Source organism: Xenopus tropicalis, chromosome 10 (genome assembly GCF_000004195.4).
Source record: "Xenopus tropicalis strain Nigerian chromosome 10, UCB_Xtro_10.0, whole genome shotgun sequence".
Classification (NCBI taxonomy): Eukaryota; Metazoa; Chordata; class Amphibia; order Anura; family Pipidae; genus Xenopus; species Xenopus tropicalis.
The window spans coordinates 27,028,172-27,041,620 of NC_030686.2; the positions used below are offsets into that span (position 1 = coordinate 27,028,172).

Genomic DNA, 13,449 nt, shown 5'->3' on the forward strand with positions numbered 1-13,449 from the left:
TGTTATGCACTTTGGTAGAAATAATTTAAATGTGAGTTACACAATAAATGGTAGCATGTTTGTGTATCCTTAACTGAGAAGGATTTGGGGATTTTTGTCGATAACAAGTTGTCTAATTCAGGGCAGTGTCATTCTGTGGCTACTAAAGCAAATAAAGTGCTGTCATACATAAAAAAGGGCATTGACTCAAGGGATGAGAACATAATTTTGCCTCTTACTAGGTCTTTTGTAAGACCTCACCTTGAGTATGCGGTGCAGTTTTGGGCTCCAGTCATTAAGGATATTCATGAGGAGGAGAGAGTGCAGAGAGAGAGTCCAGAGATGCGCAACTAAACTTGTAAAGGGGATGGAAGATTTAAACTATCAGGGTTGGGGTTGATTTCTCTGGGAAAAAGGCCATTAGAGGGAATTATAGACAAATGGGGAAAAAAAGAATATCCCCCTATAAACAAGATCAGCCCCCCCCCCCATTTAGATTAGTGAAACAGAACTTTCATTTGAAGCAGCGTAGGTGGTTTTTCACAGTGGGGGCAGTAAGATTGTGCAATGTCCTTCCCAGTGATGTTGTAATGGCAGATTCTGTAAATGCCTTTAAAGGACATGTACAGCCTACATTTGCCTACAATGTATATCAGTTGGACACGTCTCCCCCACCCAAATGGCATCATGTGTACTACATATATCCCCGCCGCTTGCCAGCACCATCACATTTTTCTAAAGCAAATGGCAGCTTTCACCCTCAAAGAGGCTGTTCACTGATTACATTTTTGTGTGTGAGATTTACATGTCCTTTAAGAGAGGCCTGGATGAGTTCTTGAACAAGCATAATATCCAAGGCTATTGTGATGCTAAAATTTACAGTTAGTATTGATGTTGGTATATGGTTTATGTATGTGAGTGTATAGATAGTTCAGTGTAGGATTGTGTGTGCTGGTTTTACTTTGAATGATCTTTTTTAACCCAATCTAAAGGTGGCCATACACGAGGCGATTTCGCTCGTTGTGCCATGAACGATTATATCGACAAACGATCGTATGGCGATCGAGTTCCCATACGATATGCCATCCACGGGCAACGATAATTCGGGAAAGATTTTGTCGCATCATTATCGTAAAATACCTACAATCGTACATCTACGTACGATCGATGTCGTTGCTGGCAATCGTGACATGCGCAGAGAACAATCGTTGAAAGACAAATGTCTGACACTCACACCAACTGGCAGATTTTATCGTTAAACGACCAAAATTTTTAAACCTGGCCGATCGATTTTGGGGACGATAATGTCGGCTCGTTTAGTGGGCCGACGATCGTTCGTACACCACCAACTATACGATAACTTAACGATAGCATCGGATCGTTCGGGAATCGGTCGTTTGTAAGTAAAAAATCGGTCCGTGTATGGCCACCTTAACTTTCTAAAGAAATCAGCAAAGAGCTGAGGGCAGTGCATGAGATTGAATGATTCTGTTGATGAGGGATGCAGAAGGGTACTGAATATAGAAAACAGGCGTCGTGGATTGGATTTGTTAGTGTTTATAAGATTATTGTTATATTCCTGCTTGGCCTTTGACAAGGCAGAATTGAAGCATGACAATATAAATTTATAATGGAGTCTGCTTGAGTGCAGGATTTTCTCTACATACACCACATTGACCTTCTACAGGAGCATAAGAATCTGGTCTGTGGTCTGTGAACTCAGCCAGGGGCATGAGTTTTGAGCACAAGTGTGCTTAAGCCTTCAAAGGAGCAATGAGTCAAAGGTGGATGACAGTATGTGGTTGTACTCGCTAACCAGCGTATCAGGATCAGACGTTTTCCTATAAGAGAAGAGATTGGACCTGAAAGTGTAAGCTAAAGTCCGGTGGGTCAATGTCATGTTTATCCCAAGTGGGGGAAAGAGAGTGTGAGATACAAAATGTAACCAAATGATTTTTAGAAACCCCGGCACTTACCAATCCAGCACTCCAAGCGAGCACATGGCGTGGTCTTAACTACATCTGGGGGATCCACTCCTACATTTAAGCACAGCACCAGAGCCACACTCACTGTCTTCATCTAGGGAAAAAAAACCATGATGAGTAAATGGGCAAAAATTCACACACAAACTAAAAAAAAAATAATTACAACGATCATTTACAAATTACTAACAGTACAAATGTTTGTTGAAATAATGGTTGGGAGCGGATTACCACCTGTCCAGTTTTGACCCAGACTGCCCGGTTTGCAAAATGGCTGTCCGGGTCACAACCTCCTGCCTGGTTTCCCAAATCAGGAAAAACGGGCAGGACTCAGTAACACTGGTGCGGTGATCGACCAACCACTGATCGCTGCGTCATAGCCCACCCCTGTGATGTCATGGCCCCTCCTCTTCCCCGCCCTGCAACATTATGGTCTCGACTGTTCCCGCCCCCTGTGACATCACCCCGGCCCCCTGCCCAGCTAAGAAAGCCGGCAGAGGTGGCAGAGGTGGGTAATTGAGACTTAAAATATTACTTTGAACAATAACAACAATAAGAATAACCAAACTATACAGTAAAATGCTAAACTAGTTCATTGCAGTATATATGCTACAGTATATATATATCCCATTAATACATTTCTTTTAAATAAATTGCAAAAAGTCTGTGATATATGACAGTGGTGTGGGTCTCAAAATGTTTTTTTTATTCTTTTAGACTATCAGCATTGAAAAAGAGATGTATCACAGGAAAACATATCTCTAAGTTATTTAATGCATACTTTTTTGTGTGCACAGGTTTTTTTAAGAGACTTATTTTAAACATTTTAATGCATTTCATTCCAGGTTTTAGTTCTTCTTCATATCTAAAATGCTCCTGTGCTCTTGACATTTTGCTCTATTCTCTATCACCCTCCTACTCACTGCCACTTTTCCAACTAGATTTGACAGCAAGAAGCTCTCCATTCACTAATGTAAATACCAGAGCCAAAAGTAGTAATTTTGCTGTCTGCTGGTAAATGCATGTAGATTGTTAGGTAAGAAGACCTCTGGTGTTCATATTTGGGGTTATTTATCTTTGTATGGAAGCAGTTGTGCAACATAAATGTGACAAATTGCAACATGTTTAGGTGAATTTAAGAAATGTCATAAAAACAGCAAAATTTAGGAAAGCTTTGATGTTTGGTAGTTTGGAATTGAAAGATATATTTAGCTATGTTAAATGTGTCAGAATGTGTACTTCCCAAAAATATATTGTTTTCAGGAGTCCACTTTAACGATCCATACTTTTGGGGATGGGATGGCATATTAATTGCATTCATTATACATATTGCGCAATAGGCTAAGTGTAGAAAGACAAATTTAAGCATTTTTTCAAAAATATATGGTTTTTTGGGATGCACTTACTTTTTGTTGCTTTACCACACAAAAAATAAATTTAAAGTGTTGAGTAGCTGAAATGAGAGAAATGATGGGGTATTTTAATTTTGGGCCCCCTACATGCCATATACTTAGCTAAGCCTATGCACAGTGGGCATCATACTGTTTAGTAGACCCCTGACATTCATATATTGGAAACTTAATAATATGTGGGCAATAAGATGCTGCAAAGTGAAAGCTCTGAAGTAATTTTTCGAATTTTCATCATAACTACTGATTTTGGGAAGCTTTGTGGCTTGGGAGTTGGAGTAGAAAAACATGTACCCATTTTGAATACAGGATAATGTGTACTTTGCAAAACTTTATGGTTTTTTGTGGCTTTACCCACATAAAATGGGGTTGCAGTAAAGGTGAAAGTAAAGTACAAAAGATGACATAATAATAAGAGCACAATGGGTTATTTATTATCCGTGCCATTCATAATTAAGGTGTTGTATCTTGGTACCTGATGATTTGTGGGAGATTGGATGCTGCAAACTGGAAGCGCTGATGCCATAATCATACATTTTATCAAATCTTCTATCTTCAGGAAAGCTTTGTGGTTTGAGGTAGTAAGAAATATATAGCTATTTGGGATTGGTGAGAATGTCTACTTTTCAAAAATATTTAGCTTTTTGTGGTGAACTCAGTTTTTGTAGCTTTATCCACATAAAATGCAGTAAATGTGTTTTTTTTTTTTTTAATAGCTAAAATGACAGAAATGATCGATCATAGGGGGTATTTTTACTTTGGGGCCCCTACATGCCACATACTTAGGAACAACTATGCACATTATGCATCAAACTGTTCAACAGACCCCTGGAATTTATGAGGTGCTAGAGGCTGACCAGCAGAGTTTGATAAGACTCAAATGTCATTTTTTCTGAAGTTTTGCAACGTGCAAGTTTAGGAAGATAGTTGGAGATAAGGGAGCTAAATGCGTGGCTATAGTCTTGGTGTAGGAAGAAAGGGTTTGGGTTCCTAGAGCAGTACACTGACTTTTCCCTTGGGGTACAATCTATACATCCGTGAAGGACTGCACCTCAATGGAAGGGGGTCCGTTATGCAAGGGGAAAGAATGGCTAAAAGGCTGGGAAAGTGTTTAAACTAAGCAATGGGGGGAGAGGAGTGAGGGGGCATAAAGTTTACCAGTTAATAAGATCCCTCTGTTACAAAAAAAACAGGCTAATAGTAACCTTAGCACTAACTCTCCTTTACGTAATATAGACATCAAAGGGAAATGTCATAACCTCTGCTGTATGCTGGCAAATGCATGGAGCTTGTCAGGTAAATTAGGAGAACTGGAGTTTATTGCATGTGCTGGAAATTATGATAACATTTATATCACAGACACTAAAGGTGGCCATACACGTACCGATAATCGGTATGTCGGCGAGTCGACCGATATCGCAGGAACCTGCTGCTATCGGACGACTCGCCGATCGGACCAGTTTGAAAATTTTGATCGGGCGCCATAGAAGGCGCCTGACCAAAATTCTCCCTTCAGATCTGAATCGGCAGAAGGAGGTAGAAATCCTATTGTTTCTACCTACTTACCTGCCGATTCAGCCCTGAATGGTGTGTGGCGGATCTTACGATGTTTCGTGCGACCGATGGTCGTACGAAACATCGTCAGATCGCCACGTGTATGGCCACCTATAGAGGGATGAAACTTGATTGGGCTGTGAATTTAAATGTTTATATCCTTTTCAGGAGGGACAGAGGGATTAGAAGTGGAGGAGTTTGTCTTTATGTAAAGCCATGCTCTAAAGAAATTATCAGGGTCAGCTGTTTGTAATGCTATATAATCATATCCATTATGTATGTACAATGGTTTATGTAACCTTTGAAAGAAAATTGCTGTGATTATACTTACTATTGTAAAATCCTCACAGCTCCACATTCCCCTACTCTTATCTCCATATTACTCTTATGGGCCAGTGCCCCATTTTACTTGGTCCTTATTCTAAGCTCACAGGTGACCACTAAAGCTTAAAGTACCAATTTGTATAATATATTTGACCAATTGGCCTCTAGGTAGATACTGTTTTATTTGGCCATGCAATTAGGTAAGACTGTTCTGTTTGTTCAGGGCAGTGACCCAAACAAGATCTCACACATCTTACACATTTCATCCACCACTAAAAAGGAGCATTTGAACATAACATTTTTTACATTTTAAAAGACTAACTGTATACCAGTGGTATTGCAGGATCTAAACTACCCAAGAAGTCCTGATGGTTAGACAGCCAAAATCAGACAATCTTTCTGGGAAGGTTTTCATTCATCCAGGTCATGATATACCTGTAGTAATAGTTCACATCAACTGGACTTGCTGTGTTTTTCTTGAAGACGTTTCACCAGCTATCCAACTGGCTTTCCCATTTTGGAACTGAGAAAGCCAGTTGGATTTGTAGATTGTAAGCTCTTTTGGGCAGGGCTCGTTTCACCTCTTGTATCGGTTATTGATTGCTTTATATGTTACTCTGTATGTCCAATGTATAAAACCCACTTTTTGTACAGCGCTGTGGAATATGTTGGCGATTTATAAATAAATGTTATTAATAAGAATAATAATGATGCCTGGTGAAATGTCTTCAAGAAAAACGCAAAACCAGAAACCAGTTCAGTGCCTGAACAAAGCTGAGAATGTATAGCAACATTTAATCGCCCAAAACCTTGCCTCTAGAACTCCCTCCCGTCTTCAAACAGACAAGCTCGCTCAATAAATCCATTCTGTCCTTAGGAAACACTTATAACAGGAACTATTAATCATGTCCACCCGTTATAACACAATCCCATACAGATAAGGAACAGTTAGTGCTAACATGCTAACAAAGGTTGAAAAAAAACATGTCCATCAAGTTCAACCTTATATGTCTAAATGAAACCTGCCTTACTGCTATTTGATCGATTCATTATCTTATGTCTGCTCCTGCTCCCACAACTGCCCTAAAAAAACATAAATCAACTGTAACCTGAAAGTACAAAGTAATTCAAACACACTGTTCTGCACTCTCTGTTATAATAATTAAAAAATACAAATATTTAAAACAATAAACACTGGGCAAATTTGTACATGGGAAGTAACCCATAGCAACCAATCAGTGATTGTTTGCTTTCAGCCAGCTGCATGTTAAACAACAAAAGCATTTGATTGGTTGCCATAGGTTACTGCCTAGGGGCAAATTTGCCCAGTGTTTATAAATGAGCTCCATTGCGTGTTACTTATTGGACTTGGCTTGAGTACTGGTGTATATTGCCCCTTTACAGCCTAGTAAGTTAGAAACTAAATATCTCACAATCCAATCAATGTTGTATGCCACAGACTACAATGGGATTAATTTGTATTTTAAAATACTGTTCTGTGCTAAGTAGTATAACTACTAAGATGTCCCTCCTGCAAATGTTTGACGCTTTAGAAGTCTACTATGCATTTAAAACCAGAGAGAGCCAAGTACAGCAGGAAAAGTGTCATGTAGGAGCCCAAGCTAGGCATCTGAAAGGAAAACGTGAGAAAGTCCTGCTTCACACAATAAGCAATACGAACAAAAGCATTTCCTCGCAGGAAGGGGGAGAAACAGTACCTTACCCAAATTAATGAATGCAGCAGAAAAACAAAGCATGAGCAAATCTGGTCAGTAGGCACATTTTAATATTCTAAAGAAATAAATATTGCCGTCTTCAGTCTTTGAGGCAGAGATAAACACAACAAAACTGCCGCAACCACGTTTCCCAGCTTACAATTAATGGTGCTGTAACACACCAGCAAGTCTGAAATCTGAAGAATGAGCAGATCATGTAAAAGGCATTCCTTACTGTGCATTATTTTACTCCCATAACACTAAATAAAGGTATAGTGGAAATATTCAACAGCATGAAGCCTATAGCTTTGTTATACATGGGCCCACCTGAGGAGAATACATTTGAAACTTTTAACTCTGGATCTTGGAAGTAAAGTTGGTATTAATTTGCCCCACACTGCTGAGGGCCTCTAGGAACAGATTTTTAGCAACTAAAAGTTAATGCTAGCCAGGTAATAGAGGCTTTAGGGCATACATTTTTCATTGATTATAACCGTCTTGCATTAGTGGGCAACCCCCTATCAATTTCTCTGCAGCAGGTTTAGCAGCCACTAGGCAAAAATGGATCTGCATCACAGGGGTTTATGCTCCATTTTCTAAAAGAAAGCAAAGTCACCCAACTCCCAGTTTCCCTGGGGTCTTCATTAGGATTCTGAGCAGTGTCAAAAGAAAAAAAAAAAAAATAACGTGCAGCAAAGCAAGAGCCATCACAGATGTATAATTTATAAGGAAAGGCAGAAAGTGGAGCGCACAGCAGACAGATGTGCGCTCAGGCAGAAGGTTCCTAACAAAACCATGGCCATTATGGTGTAATAACATTTAAATTGCAGAACATAAGAGGTGGCGTTTGGGGGCCCAGACCTAAGTGACACCACTCTTTTAAAGTTAATGTACACTCGTCATCAGAGGTGACAATGGCTTTAGTTATTAAACGTAAACCTTCTATTTCATGTGCTGCCCCAGTTCCCTTGTGCTTTAACCCTATATTGCAGTTTGAGATTTGTAAGATAAGCAATTTAGCAGCTTTTTCGTGACAAACAGGCCAAGAACCACTAGGTATCCACTTTTGTGGATAACAGGCTTCTGGATAACGAATCCCATGCCTATATTTCTATATACTTTTCATACCAAGCATTCAGTTATGGGGGAAACAATTACTACACAAGAAATTCCACAGCACACTGCTTTTATTGCTCCGGGCTCAGTGGGCAAAAGAGTTAACGCTTCAGTAAAGCAAAAATATAGTTTGCAAATAAATATCTATGATGTGCTAGTGTTTAGGAGCATATAAATTCAATTTAGAATTTCGGTAACTATCCGGTTGCTTTGTCAAGATGAGCGATGGAAGATGAATACTAGTGGGCATGAATAGAATTATAAGTAATAAAAAGTAATAGTAAATTTGTTGCCTCAAGGAGTAATATTTTTTGGCTTCTTGGTCAGCTGCCCATTTTTTGTCATTTAAGCGACCCTTAAGGTTGGTGCTTTGCACATTGACAACATTAAAATAAAGGAATACACAAAGCCCAACCAAAACGTTACCTGACAATCAGCAAACTGAAAAAAATCCCTAGTTTGATTTATAATAAATTAGCCCATTAATCCAAAAAGCAAAATGTCAGGGTTACATTTTCTTGCCAATGTCTGTTCCATGACGTCTCATTTATATCCTGGTAATGAAATGTCTGACTCAGAGAAGGTTTGTTATTAACCCCCTAGAGGGCCACATGAGGTAACTATGACATCATGGGAACGAGTCACACAGATGACTCCGTATTTGACTGACTGTTGGGATTTTTTACTCATTGCAGAAGGACGCATCAAAGCTACAGAAATCTGGTGTGAACAGAATACGCATATGAAGGCAGAATCCCCAGCTAAGTCTGAATTTGCAGCTTGTCTCATTTACTCACTTCCAACATTTCTTCTAATTTCTTTTTCCCATGAGGGAAACACAAATGCAATTGTAAAAAAATGCGGGTACAGAGTTGTCAGGGGACTAAATAAGTAACCAATTAGCACTAATCGTCTAAGGTCACCAAACAAGATCTTTTAACAATATGACTTCCTTAAGGTGGCCATACACCTACCAATAATGACCATTGGTTGCAGGAAAGATTGTTCTTTCCCTCTATCAGTGTTCAGGGCTGAATCGTCAGATATGCAGGTAGAAACAATAGGGATTCTGCCTCCACCTGGTGATTCAGCCCTAAACGCAGATTTTGCTCGATCGACCAATATCCGATGCTTCTGCGATATTGGTTGTCTTGTTGATGTGCCATACACATACTGAATATCAAAAGAAAATAGGTTTTGTGCAATATCATTGGTGCGTGTATGGCCAGCTTTAAAGTGGGCAATATCAGACTAATCTGACCATTTGGTCTGCAGGAACTGAATCGGAAATGGCAGTTAAGTCCTGACTTTACCCTTTATATGTTGTATAGGTATAGTACATGTTATCCAGTATGTTTTGGACCTGGGGTTTTCCGGATAAGGTGTCTTAAAAGTTTTAAATATTAAATAAACCTAATAGGATTGTTTTGTCTCCAATAAGGATTTATTACAGAGAAAAAAGAAAATAATTTTTGAAATTTTTATTCATTTGAATAAAATGGAGTCTATGGCAAATTACCTTCTGGTAATTCAGAGCTTTCTGGATAATGGGTTTCCAGATAATGGATCCAGTGAAAGATTATTCAGCCTAATAACACTGAAAACACAATTTTGCATCACATGTCAAATTTTGCATTATGGGAATCCCCTGTGCAGGGTCGCCATCAGTAGGATATTGGGTATTCCAGTTATAGTCCCCAAGAGATGCAAAGGTGCAATTTATAGGTCCCAAAGGGGGGTGGCACTTCTGGTAAAGTAGGTAGAGCACAGGGTAGATCAAGGGTGAGATCTAGGTATAAGGGGACATGTTTAGGTAGATCAGGGGTGTGACAAAGACTGGGTGGATATTGCTTTTCTATCATTAAGACACCATTTTACTTCTTTGCAGGGAAAACACCAAGGAGTCGCAGGTAACTGGTGGGCTAATAATAGGGCAATAAAGCAACACAAATAAAATAAATCAATTTGTGCTTGCTCAATCTGTTAGAAGCAGTGTGTATTGTGTCCACAGAAGGCTACAGTGTCATAGCAATTACTTAAAAAAACGTTTATTTTTTCTAAAGGGTGAAGACACAGAGCTACTAGTAGCAGCTACTTGCCACGGCTACTAAAACAGACAATGCTGATCATTTACTGATAATCGTCTCTATGTGTGTTTTAGCAAAGACAATCCTCAGTCTTTGGCTCTGTGTGTCTTTACCCTTAATTTGCTATGATTCCCAAAATGCTGGGCTGACCCCCATAGGGCCTTGGGGGTTCAGCCTAAAAGACAGTTTGGTTCATATTTGGGGAGAATCCCTATTTGCCCCAGTAGATACACATGAAAGGAAAAAAAAAAATTTTAATGACCCTATTCACTGTTCTAGATATACTAGGATCTATGAATGGCAGATACACTGATATATTTCCAATTTCTGTAACTTTGGTATGAGCTAAGGGTGGCCTAAACTTAAATACCTTATAAAGTCTGAATTACAGCAAAACTGAAATAAATAATTTTGCTTAAAGAAGAAAAAAAAACTCTAGCATTTGGTTGCAGCAAATTTCATAAATGTAATAGTAATCGAACACCATAAGTACCATCTGTTTTGTTCAGGTCTGATTTGCCCTGTAACCGAAAAGCAAATAATGCCTACTTATATATATATATATAAAAAAAAAAAAAGCTATTAGTAATTCAGAAAAAAATAGGTAATTTCGACAGAGCATAAATAAGGGAGTGAGTGCGCCTAAAGAGCCTACATTTTTCATGCTAATGGTGCTTCATTCATTCTCACTAACTCCCCCTGACTGCTGTAGAGAAATGTTTATAAAATTTGAATGTTTTAGGTCCCCCTAATGACGTGCTTTGTCATGTAAGCCTCACATTCTTTTAGCATTACAGTGTGTGCCCTGCAGGCCCATGCTCTTTTATATGGTATTTTAAAATCATCACAATACAATTTGTACCTGGGATTATATTTACAGACTATATTTGTTTATCAATGCAGTGTTTACTGGTAGAAACTAAATATGCACTGCAGAACAAGTGAATCCTAATATATACTCTTTTCAAACATAAGTAAACTACATCTGCAGGATAGCAGACATTCAAAGCATAATGCAAGTGACTGATTGCCAATAAGGCTCTAGGATATTTGGGATATCCCTATACTAGCAGCTGCCTGCTTACTGATAACCAGCTGACTAACTGGGACTAAAAGAAGCCCATACAAAAACCAAGCCATGGGCTGAAATGATGTATATTGTACAAAGAGCAATACATGGTATGGCCTACAGCCCAGAGGATTGGAACAGCAGAATAAACACTGTGGCTCCTCTTCATTTCCTCATCTGCCCATTATAAGCCACCACATACATACTGAAAAATTGTATAAACCTTCAGTGTGCTACAGTGCGCCTTGCTATATGAACTGCACACTTCAAAACAAAATCAATGTTAAAGACAGCTCAGGAATGGTACAGCTTTGTCAACATGGTAATTGCCTTATCCCCTGAGGCTACCTGTCCAGTGACATGAAGCAATACATAAGGCATGTGTTAAAACAAACTTGATTCTCATATCAATATTTAAAAACAGCGAAATGGTAAAAATGTAAATCACATTGCTTTGGTGCCATATTTATAAATAGTTTCAGTAAGAAGAACCAAGTAAATGCAGTCTACTCTAAGTATTTCTATTACTTTTAGTAAGTATGCTGTTTTGTGACGTGGCGATTTCTGATCTTTCGTGCGACCATTGGTTGCACGAAAGATCGTACAATCGGCCACTAAACGTTCAGGGCTGAAATGGCAGATAAGGAGGTAGAAACAATAGGATTTCTACCTCCTTCTGCCGATTCAGCCCTGAAGGCAGATTTTGATCAGGCACCTTCTATGGCACCCGATCAAAATCTTTTAACATGCCCAATCGGCGAGTCGACCGATATCAGCAGCCTCCTGCGATATCGGTCGACTCACGACTTGCCATACACGCACCGAATATCGTACGAAATGGGGTTTCGTACGATATTATCGGTGCGTGTATGGCCAGCTTTAAACTAATTCAGAAATATGTGTTTGCTTAATTGGACATTGTCTCTATCTTTAAGGAAAACCAGTAAGAGTGACATTCACCCTGTGAACTGAAACTAGACCCAAACTTCTTCTCAAGTTAACTTTTATAAATCTGTCCTGCAGAAGTGGGCATAACTGCAACTATAACAAGATTAGCTGGGGCTAAAAGTTTCAATTCCACCCCAATATCTCTGCATTCTCTCGCGTTTTTATGTGGATTTCGGCTACATGTGCCTGCACCCGAGCGTATTCCATTCATTCGGGTGCCGGCACAGGTAGGAGCGTATGGCGTGTATTTTGGCTTGCCGAAAATATACGCCATACACATGGTGTGGCATTAGCCTTAAATACACATCCTTGGTCACCATCTGGCTAATTTTCACTTTGATCGGTAAGAGACTAATGACTTTGCCTTTGCACAGAAATAAAAATAAACACAAGAGAATCTACACATTCAGAGAAAATGTACTTTCCTTAAAGCAATGGGATTGTGTGGGCAGCAAACAATGGCTTTATATGGCATGGGTATCTGATAACTATTATATGTCAGCCTGTTTCACACCTTCTATAAAGTGTATTGATTGGGAGTGATTCAGTGAGCAAAGTCGCTACACAAGTGTAGTTGGAAAAACAAATAATTCTTATATTAAGCCAGACATTATCCTAGAGAGAGAGAAAGACAGTGCCATTTTCTTTTCTTCTTGCAGTATTATGTGCATATAATGGGCTATAACAGGTTATAAACCTCAGCCTTGCTGTATCTTTGATTACTAAAGACTGCTCTGTGCCAAGAGTTAGAACTACCTTCATTTTTATTAGGTATGGAGAAATAATACATAATTAATGTCACATAGGGTTTTATCATTAGCTATATATCAGGAATACCCATAAATTGCTTCCCAATAGTTTAAATAAATTATGTATGACACATAGGTGTGATTATTATCACAAACCCCCACCCTCCAAAAATAAAAGACTAAGGGGATACATACTGCACTATGATTATTCATTTAACAGATGGGCCCTTAGTGAGTGGGTCGAAAATGTAATGCCTAAGCCCAGAGAAATGGTCTTTAATTAAAGCTCCTGGCCAAGCACTGGCACAGAAAGAACACAGTACATATACAGGAATAGTCTTTTTTAGGCAAAAGCAGTGCTAGATGGAGCCAAGTTTTTCATTGGGAAATGCTGCTGCTTGAGATGCAACACAAGATTCATCCAGATTCATCAAGATGGTTCTAAATTGTTTGTTTATAAATTATGTTATAGACTATACTATTTAGCTGACGTCAACACATTAAAAAAAAAAAAGGA

General features: G+C 39.0%; 1 protein-coding gene across 5 annotated transcripts in view; it reads right to left on the reverse strand.

The window, feature by feature from the left end:
• rptor (regulatory associated protein of MTOR, complex 1) overlaps positions 1-13,449 on the reverse strand; it is a 165,918-nt gene that overhangs the window by 123,599 nt on the left and 28,870 nt on the right. For 4 of the 5 annotated variants that reach the window (XM_012971556.3, XM_012971554.3, XM_012971555.3 and 1 more), the window contains exon 2: positions 1,956-2,058. In XM_012971556.3, the coding sequence (XP_012827010.1) occupies positions 1,956-2,058 (103 nt within the window). 5 annotated transcript variants of the gene reach the window in all.